At 49.3% G+C, this 10,000-nt stretch overlaps 1 protein-coding gene across 4 annotated transcripts in view; it reads right to left on the bottom strand.

Moving 5' to 3' along the window:
- The window catches only part of lpgat1 (lysophosphatidylglycerol acyltransferase 1), a 45,855-nt gene that overhangs the window by 9,236 nt on the left and 26,619 nt on the right, over positions 1-10,000 (bottom strand). For 3 of the 4 annotated variants that reach the window (XM_062550850.1, XM_062550851.1, XM_062550852.1), the window contains exon 6: positions 8,323-8,452. In XM_062550850.1, coding sequence (XP_062406834.1) covers positions 8,323-8,452 — 130 coding nt within the window. The remainder of the gene's footprint in view (positions 1-8,322; positions 8,453-10,000) is intronic. The other variant, XM_062550853.1, reaches the window with a different exon arrangement.

A 10,000-nucleotide genomic window follows, 5' to 3' on the forward strand; every position in this document is an offset into this window, starting at 1 on the left:
TCTACTCTAACAAGCGTGCACACACACTCTCACTCACTCACACACACACACACACACACACACACACACACACACACACACACACACACACACACACACGTCTGGGCGAGTGATGGGGTGTCAGCTGTCACCTACACTGGCAGGTGTATGCGTGTGTGTGTGTGGGTGTGTGGGTGATCGCTTCCGTCCCGATTTGATTTCCCTCCCGAGCGATCCTGTGTCGCGCGTTCTCTCTCTCTCTCTCTGGTTTGTTGGCCGCGTGTAACAAACGCAAGAGGATCCCTCCCTGCACACTGCCACTGGCTCCAGCTGACACCCACACCTCCGTCCCAGAAGAACAAGCGCCGGCACAGCCACTATTTGATTGACTAAAATAAAACGAGCCGTCAGAAATCGCACGGATCCACCCACGGCCATCCCCGAGCAGCGCGAGCGCAGTGTGTATGCATTTAATTTGTGTCATATTATCTTAGGCCATACATTTATGCTTAGGCACATTGCGGAGGTTGCATAACATGAATATGTACTGTGTTTCATGCATATTTGTGTGTTGGCACTGTGTGTGTGTGTGTGTTGGCACTGTGTGTGTGTGTGTGTGTGTGTGTGTGTGCTGTATCAAATCCAGTTGCGGACAGTGTTTTGTTTGTGCGTCTTGTGTGCTATGAGTGTATTGTCTGTTTGATATGGCATGCATGTGAGTCTGCTGTGCGTGCGTGCCTGCGTGTGTGTGTGTGTGTGAGACTTTGCTGTGGTCATATGCCATGAGAGTGTTTTGTGTAATGTGCATGCAGCATGAGTGGGTTTTTTGTGTCGTGCATATGTGTGCGTGTGTGTGTGTATATGTGTGTGCGTGTGTGTGTGTGTGTGTGTGTGTGTGTCTATATGCTGTGTGTGTGTGTGTGTGTGTCTTCCCTGAAGAGCCCTCTCAGTTGGCCGAGTGAGCGCGCGGAGACGGGGAGCGCCCCTCCAAACCTCCTCTTAGCCCCGTCGCCATGGAAACTAATGAAGCAGCCCCCTCATGTGGGCAAGCAAGGGCGCTGGAGCACGCACACACACAGACACACACACACACACACACACAGACGCGCGCGCACACAGACACACACACGCACGCACACACACACACGCACACACACACACGCACACACACACACGCACACACAGCTCCAAACCGCTTCTAGACAAATGGAAATGAGCCCCTCCCATCGCTTAGTTTAAGTATGTGAACTGAATTAACAACTGAACACACACACACACACAAATAGATAAATATATAGACACCTAGGTAGGAAGGGTCTGTGAGGTCTGCATGCTGCCACATGTCCCCCCCTCAAACACACCTAGCCACACACACAGGGAACCGCCTGCAGCCCAGTATCACTTAGGTCTCCCTCTGCAGGTCTGAGCACGTCTGTGCTGGTGAACTCCCTCCAGACCCCTCTCCAGCAACTGGAAACCACTGACACGGGTGAACTCACTGACATCAGTGTACTCACTGACACTGGTTAACTCACCGACACTCACTGGCACTGGTAAACTCGCTGACACTGGTCAAATCAGACATATATCTCACCAAGGCTCACACAGTAAACTTCACTCTTAGTAAATGAATTGCACTCTTTTAAGTGTTGTTGAGGCACTAAATCTCAACTAGCTCATAAGCTTACTACTCTACTATGACGTTTATGAGTCATCTCAGACACATTCTGACGGCGGAGCCTGACACACCTGAGAGTCAGGTGAGTTTCACATCGTAAGAGCGCAATGCCTTATTGACACACAGACATTTACAGGGCATTCCCGACTGACGCCGAAACTGATAAGGACCCATAAAGTGGCGGCATGAATAGGACACAGTGTTGCCAGAACGCCATGGAGATGGACTTTACCACACAGCCTCCTGTGTCCGGGGCAGGGCGCGAGAACCTTCCCGCGTTGGGCAAACAAACCCACGCCCTGTCCTCTGCCCACACAACCTCTGCTCTGCTCACCCCATGGCCTGATGTGGACTCACAGTCCAAGCTGTGGACATTGTGCTGCGAGCTTAAGCCAAAGAGGAGATGCTGAGCAAATTAAAAAAACAATTAAAAACAATATGGATTCATGGATGTTGGACGCAAAAACTAATCTTGATCACAGTCTGGTAGGCGTGTACATTTTAAAGCCATGTATCTACCTTTCATGTTGACAAACCTGAGGCCTGAGGCCTGAAGCCTGGCGGGTTGACGGAGGGGTGAATAACAAGTTCAGTGAAGTGAACCGTGTATGATAAACACGCCTCTGATCGCTCAATGGTGTTTTTTGCCCCCAACGGCACCTTCCAGGCAGCACAGCCTAAAAGGCACTACCTTTACCCTATTCCTAACCCTAACCCCCCTCAACCCTCATCCTACTCCTAAACTGAGGGGAGTAGTGCCTTGAAGGCAGCGCTGCCTGGAAGGCACCATTTAGGGCAAATAATACCAAAGACCCCTCTGCTCTGATCTTTCACCCAGAACCACAGAGATCATCAGCCACTGGGACGAGATGGGAGTAGTCATTGATTGTGTCAGATATCATATCACATATATCTCTCACTAACCCACATCCACACCCACCCACCCACACACACATACCTTAAGCTGCAAACAGTCCTTCTGTCGATCTGCATGCTCTCTCTCCCTAACATCCACACATCCACACCCATAACGCCCCTAAGAATAATCAGCATCTGTATTTATTCACCTGTCCACTCCATAACGGAGGAACTTTAAAGCCTTGACCTCACAGCTCCAGTTCACCCACTAGCAGAGATCAAAGGAGGGCAGAGAGAGAGAGAGAGAGAGAGAGAGGGGGGGGGGGGGGGGAGAGAGGGAGAGAGAAGTAAAAAAGGACAGATAAAAGGAGCGAGAGGATGGAGAGAGAACGGCAGGTAACAGAAAGACTGGTAGGGTGGCTGACTTCATAAAAGTTCACAATAGGAAATCTCAGTTTCACTCTGCTGCTCGCTCGTTCGCTCACACACACACACACGCACACACACACACATACACACAAACTTTCCCCCTTGACACACACACACAAAACATCAAACACACACATAACTGTTTTTCTCCCTTCTCCCTCCATCCACACCCATGCGGCCAAACAGACTTGAGATATCAAAACAAGAACCTAATGTGCACATCCCTCTGAGCGCATCGGAGATGACAGCACTGCAAACCTCACCTTTATCTTACTCTCTTCTTCTCTCTCCATCTCTTTCTTTTATCTCCCTCTATCTTTCTTCTCTCCTTCTCTCTCCCTCTCCACTACCCAAATCAGACCATTCCACCCCTTCACCCCCTCCTCATCTCTCATTGCCATCCCTCACACACTCACTCCCTTTCTCTCTCTCTTTCCATTTGTGTAGCCCTGCTATCTCTCCACCCTCCTCTCCTCTCCTCCTCTGTACCTCTCTCTCTCCCTCCTTCTCTCTCTCTCTAGCAGGTGTGAGTCCGGCGGTGGGCCCCGGAGTTGATGACCTGGACGAGCTGTCTGGCCAGCGCCATAAATCAGCCCACTTTTCACGCTGGCCGCTGATGGCCTGTCCGAAAGAGCAAAGAACAGCAGAACACAGGGAGAGAGAGAAGGGGGGAGGAGGAGGGTGCAGATGGAGGAGGGCAGAGAGAGGGGTAGTGGGCAGAAAGAGCGAGGGAGAGAGGAGGGAGAGAGAGGGGGAGAGGGAGAGAGAGGGGGAGAGAGAAACAGAGAGACTGAGAGAAAGAGAGAGATGCTGAGGGAGGAGGGGGAGGAAATAGCTAAAGGAGAAGGAAAGAGCTGAGAGAGCCGCCCCTCATCACCACCACCTGCCGCCTCACTCACCTGGCCCCACATCTGCCACGGCTGCAGATTACACCAGAGAGAGAGAGAGAGAGAGAGAGAGAGAGAGAGAGAGAGAGAGGGAGGTGGGGAGAGAGAGAAAGAGAGGTGGGGGGAAAAGAAAGAGGCTGGGGGGGAGAGAGCAAGAGGGACAGGACAAGAGGGAGAGAGAGAGAAGAAAGAGAGAGCAGACAGGCAAGAGATAGATAGAGAGAGAGAAAGAGAGAGAGAGAGCAGCCACAAGAGAGGAAGGAAGGGAGGGAGGGGAAGAGGGGGATTAAGAGGAAAAGCATAGAGCAGCAGGTCTGTTTGCATGATTTCAGCTCAAATTCACACATTCACACATTTATCTCGGTCTCATGTGGCTTCACTCAGGTACGGAGAAGCACGGCTGGCCTTATGCTTCACACTCAAACACACTCAAACACACACACACAGGAACCCGAATACTATTGAAAAACTGCCAAACACATCATCATTAACCAGCAGAGGGGAAAACCTAGCGCGCACACACACAACCAGGCAGCCTCCACACCATGTATGTCGCTTTAGTTAAAAGTGTCAGCCAAATGCAATGTAATGTAATCTAATGTAATGTAATGTACACACATCACGGGTGTAAAACGGGTCCTTCATCAATCAGGGATGAGTAGAGGCAGGTCTATAGATGGGCAGTCAGAAACATGCACAATGGCCACGTGCCCACCTCAGTTTTAATGCCACAACTTTCTCTGTCCTTGACCATCATTCTGCTTCCTCAAAACTAAATTCAGATTCCTATTGTGCAAGTGGCATACTGTTCTCAGGGTTATTTTGTGGGGACAGAAAATTATAATTCTCAGGAGAAAAAAAAGATGAAATCTCTCCTACGCCTCAGCTCACACTACCACCATGTCTCTCTCGCACACACACACACACACACACACACACACACACACTGTGTGCATTCCTCTCTCTCTCTCAGACACACACACACACACACCTCTCCCTGTGCTCAGCAGTCGGAGTCTAAGCTCCTCTGCCCCATCAGCCGCGGCAGTGCAGGTTAATCCTGCTGTTCACTCGCCACCTAGCTGCTCAGCAGGCCTCATAATAGGTGTGTGTGTGTATATACGTATGCATACAAGCACTGTGTGGCAGCATTTGTGTGTGTCTGGTGTGTGTGTGTGTGTGTGTGTGTGCGTGCGTCTGCTTGCTCACGCATGCACACACACATGTATTAATGTCTGTGCATTTTTGCGGCACAGGATCATTTTCATGCGTTGACATCTGAGTGTGCAGATGCGAGTGTCTGTTCTTTTCCCCCCACTTTCAGAGCTGCTGACCTCATCAAGGATACAGCCGCGGTCCAAAGCCCATGAGAGGCTCAGTGAGGTGGGCTCAGCATGAAGCCACGGTCCCCTCACTCTCCCTGGATGGTCTTAATTACTTTCCTAATGACTCCTAAGCCCTAATCTTAATTGCTTCCAGGTCAGGGGTCACCTGTCCCAGAGAGGGGGGAGGAGCATTATGAGCGCACCAGCTAGAGCTCTAGCTCCTTTGGTAGGAACTGTTCCTGGATCAGCGCTAGCCAAACTTAGAGAGGGAGTTACAGTAAGTCTTTCAGAGACAAACAATCTCGTTGCAGGAAGTGAGTCATAGCAAAGCGACACCAGACCCTAACAGCTGTAAGCAGGCTTGGAGAGGAGGGAATTACACTGAAAACAACACGTTTCCCATGCTTGAGTGTGCGAAAATGTACACAAATTGAAGTGATATCATCTGGTACTAAAAAAAGGTACTAAAACCTTTTTTTGTCATTTTCTGCTGTAGGGTAGACCAGGGACACACACACACAAACATTTAATACTAAATTGATGTGTTATGATGCTGACTTGTTAAATGTATGCCAACAAAGGTTTATTAAAGAAACATCACAGTAACTGATTTAGTCAGTCGTCATGTTCATTTCAATGAATAGGAAGGAAATTTAAACCCTATTCAACACAAACAACATGCCAGGTCAACTGGGGTGTCCGGAGTCGACTTTTTAGCTCTTCCCAGCTGACGCTGGCAGATCGTGTGGATAGTGCAAGCGATCATTTACCGAATGAGTAAATAAATATAAATTACAAATAATGAGAAAAGGTGATACGAATGAGTTTAGTTTTTTCCATAAACAGTAAAGTATTTCTCTTGTTGACGGTATGAGCACTTCCGGAATCACACTTCCGGTATGACTCTTTTTTGATGTGTTTGATGCAATTCCTGGACCTCGTCTCTCGTCTCTGAAAGACTCTTAACCCCCGACTGCAAACTTCCCTCACAACACCAGCACCACAGACACTGAACCTGATTCTGGATCAGTTCAAGTCAAATATCTGCGAGCCTCTTCACTCCTCCAAAGTGCAAGCAAAAAGTGAAAATAAAGGAAGGGCTTTGAATGGCCTTCTCTCCATCCTGAGCCAAGCCCTCCTGCTTGATGATCTCTATCAGTGTGTGAGCTGTTATCGGTACGAGTGCTTCCCTCCTATAGCGCACAGGCTCGCATGCAGAGGAGGGCTGAGGGGGGAGGGTTGGTTGCTATGCTATTTTGTTTGTGATGTTGCATACAGTTCCAAAGTCCACACAAATCAAACGGAACTGAAAATCTGATGTGCCTGGAGGCGGGGTGGGGCAGTGGGGCGGTGGGGGGTGGGGCGGGTGTTTGGAAGTGTCGCACGTTGGGCTGCTGCTGTGATGTCGGGCCTCAGAGCGTGGCTTCCTCTGGCAGAGAGCACCAGTTGTGCTGACGAGCCTGTATATGGGGGGGGGGGGGGGGTGGGGGGGGGGTGGTGGACTGCTGGATATGAAGAGCAAACCGCTTCCACATGCAGCTCAGTGGCAGGATGGAAGACGGGAGGGGGGGGGGGGGGGGGGGGGGGAGTACCTGTGTTGACAGATGCAAACTCTCTAACCACCACCATCATCCCCCGATCCAGCACTAGACATAATAACACAACCACTCACACAGAAGAGGGCTTGTCTTCCTATAATGCCGAGCATGACTTGCATGGCCACATCAGGGGAGCAGAGTCGTCTAAGGATAGAACTTGCTAACGTGTGGCACTGTGGCTAATGCGCATACACAAACAGACCTAATCAGAATTTTCCCTTCCTTTCCTTTTCCACATTCCTTACAGGCCCATGTCTATACACATATAAAGGCAAAGTGTTGTTTAGCTATGATGAAATAATCAAGAATTCATTTAGCTCATCCTCTGGAAATGCTATTTTAAGGTGTGTTCTGTCTGAAAGCATCGGAATGTCTGTGCTTAAGCTTAAAAAGTCAAGCTTAAGAGTTGGTATCCGTAGAAAACATAGCCTACTCTCTGTCCTCCTACTCCCAGTGTTGATAATTGAGATAGATCTCTGTGTGTGTGTGTGTGTGTGTGTGTGTGTAATAGGAGCCAACTATGAGGAAAATAGACACAGCATCTGAGATGGAGCACGGCCAAGGTCGGCCTACCCGGCCATACTTCTTTTTATCCCATCTCTTTATATCCCGTCTCCATCCAGCGAGAGAGAGAGAGAGAGAGAGAGAAACGGAGAGAGGGAAGTAGGTACAGTAGCAGCCCAACACCGAGGCACAGAGGGCTGATCAGCTGCCCAGCAGAGCTACACATGATTAAGAATAGGCTCCATTAGCCAGATAGCAAAAAAATTGGCATACGCACAAAGCCAACTCTTTTCTCCAACCGGATCTCGAATAATCTTAAGTGAGAAAGGAGGTCAAACATCCTCCACACACATACACCAACTAACCGCAAGATAACACACAACTGAAGTGAAAGGAGGAGAAAGAAGAAGTGAAAACACGAGCATGGAAGTTTGCTTTCTACCAAACGTTACCAACTGGCAGGCACTCGTCGCTATCGCCAGCCTGTTAGCGGCATCGGTGGCGCCGCCAGCGAGGTAGCGCTCTCTTAAATCCGGAGGTCATAGGAGCAGGGTGTGTATCCAGTACGTGTGTGTGTGTGTGTGTGTGTGTGTGTGTGTGTGTGCGTGAATTGCTAAGTGTGTGTGCGGGAGCTTGACATAATTAGGCCGGCGAGTTTAAAAAGGAAAATCACACAATTATTATTAAGGTGAGAGAGAGCTGACGAGACCTAGATTTTCTGCGCTGCAGAGGCGGTGAGGAGTCTGGCACTGCCTCGGGCACGTGACTGGGTAGGGGAGAGGGGAGCGGTGGGGAGGACCCGCTTCTGACTGTTTGCCTCGTTGGCAAGGTTCACACGTTTCTGAGCACCATGCAGCCACTGTGCAATAGGCAAATGTAACAGAACGATGATGCCAGGTAACAGGCAGATGCCAGCCACGCGGATGCCAAGAGATGGCTGGGGGGGGTAGGGTTAGAGTAAGCAATATTTCCATGTGCGTGGTCTTATACAGTAATAGACCAATCTATGGGATTGTGTGTGTGTGTGTGTGTGTGTGTGTGTGTGTGTGTGTGTGCGAGCATACCTGTAGTGCACATGTGTGACTGTGGGCTGCCTGTAGCCGAAGATCCACGTCTGAATGTCCATAGGTCTGGCTTTAGGGTAGCCTATAGTCACATCCACCACCCACTGCAGACCTCTGGATTTACTGCCTACTGAGAGGGAGAGAGAGAAAGAGAGAGAAAGAGAGAGGTTGTTAAAACAATCTGCATGAATAGGCTTTCTATCTGTAATTCTTGCATTTTCATGAGTTGAAATTCTCCCTGTTGAGAGCCAAGCTGCTCTTCATCATGTTTGTCTCTCAACATGAAAGTGTGTGTGTGTGTGTGTGTGTGTGGATATTCATGTACCCGCATACCAGATGCTTGATGGTATGTTCAGAGACAGCCAAAACTGGCCTAGGGTTGCTCAAATGATATCAAAGTGCAGCTGCACAGCTGAACTGTTGCACTTCCACGTTCACAAATAGAAAGATGGAAAGAGAAAGAGAGACAGAAGAGAGAAAGAGAGAGATGGACAGAGAAAACACAAGCGAGGGATGGCAGCCTCCGTCTAAGACTGCCAACATCACCATCGACTGGCATAAAAATCCCATCAGAGACGAGAGACGAGCGAACCATGTGTCAGTTTCTCTAGGGGGGGGGGGGGGGGGGGATGTCAAGATTGCCAACACACAGATAGCACCACAGGCTGCACAGTCAATGGATTGTAACAAAGACCGCTACCACTTCTCTGCCCCCCTCTCCCTCGCTCCCACCCCAGCCCAGGATCCACTGGGGGGGGGGGAGCCAACACTCAGCCGGGGTAAGACGGAGGAGCCAGGGGAACAGAGATGGCCTTTCTCCCCACCACACATGGGGCCTTCTGAGACAGGCGAGGACTGACCGTTGGTCTGGTTTCTTCACTACGTAAGGGAACTGGGCGAGAATCTCGACACGACAGTCAAGGATACATGATGTGTAATGTTTTTAGTCTTTAAGGACAAGAACACTCCGTCATACGCAAACACGCAAACACACACACACACACACACACACACTCTCAATACACTCCATCAGTTAGGTGTAGATTGAAGTGTGTCCAAAATGTCTACCAACCACAACAAGTCACACCAGCTACTTAACTTCAATACCTATCCGTTGCTATATACACAACACCTTGTGAAAGCACTGGCTTGGCAACAGCGGACAAGGAAGCAGCATAAATTGCATCAGTGTGGTAGTAGTCATCTGGCTCCTAATCAATTAGTCTAAGTGAAACAATCACAAGGATTTATATTTACGGTGTAAACAAATCCATTGTAAACACAAGCGGGGTATCGGTCTCAGCTACAGCAGACTTTATAAAGCAACTGCCAATGGCTTGTTTACCAGCAGTTCTGGCTGCTATGCCATGATTTTAATCACAGCCAAAACGAAAACCAAGGCGCAGTAAAAAAAACAACATTGTGTGAAACTCCTGAAAGCATTAAAAGATTTGAGGAGTTAGTAGTAATCGGGCGGTTTCAGAAGACTTGATTCTTGCACAACAGCGCTGCGGAGTAATCTGTAAAGTCAGCGAGTGTAACTCCGTTAAAATGAGTCCGACCTTTTGACAAGCACGGCACGCCTTGGGTGGATATTGGCCTTCTAGCCTTCTATCCTTATTATTCACCCTTCCTTCTAGCCTATCCTTATTATTCACCTAAAGCTCATTTCCTCACT

The sequence above is a fragment of the Sardina pilchardus genome, chromosome 12, assembly GCF_963854185.1.
Source record: "Sardina pilchardus chromosome 12, fSarPil1.1, whole genome shotgun sequence".
Lineage (NCBI taxonomy): Eukaryota > Metazoa > Chordata > Actinopteri > Clupeiformes > Clupeidae > Sardina > Sardina pilchardus.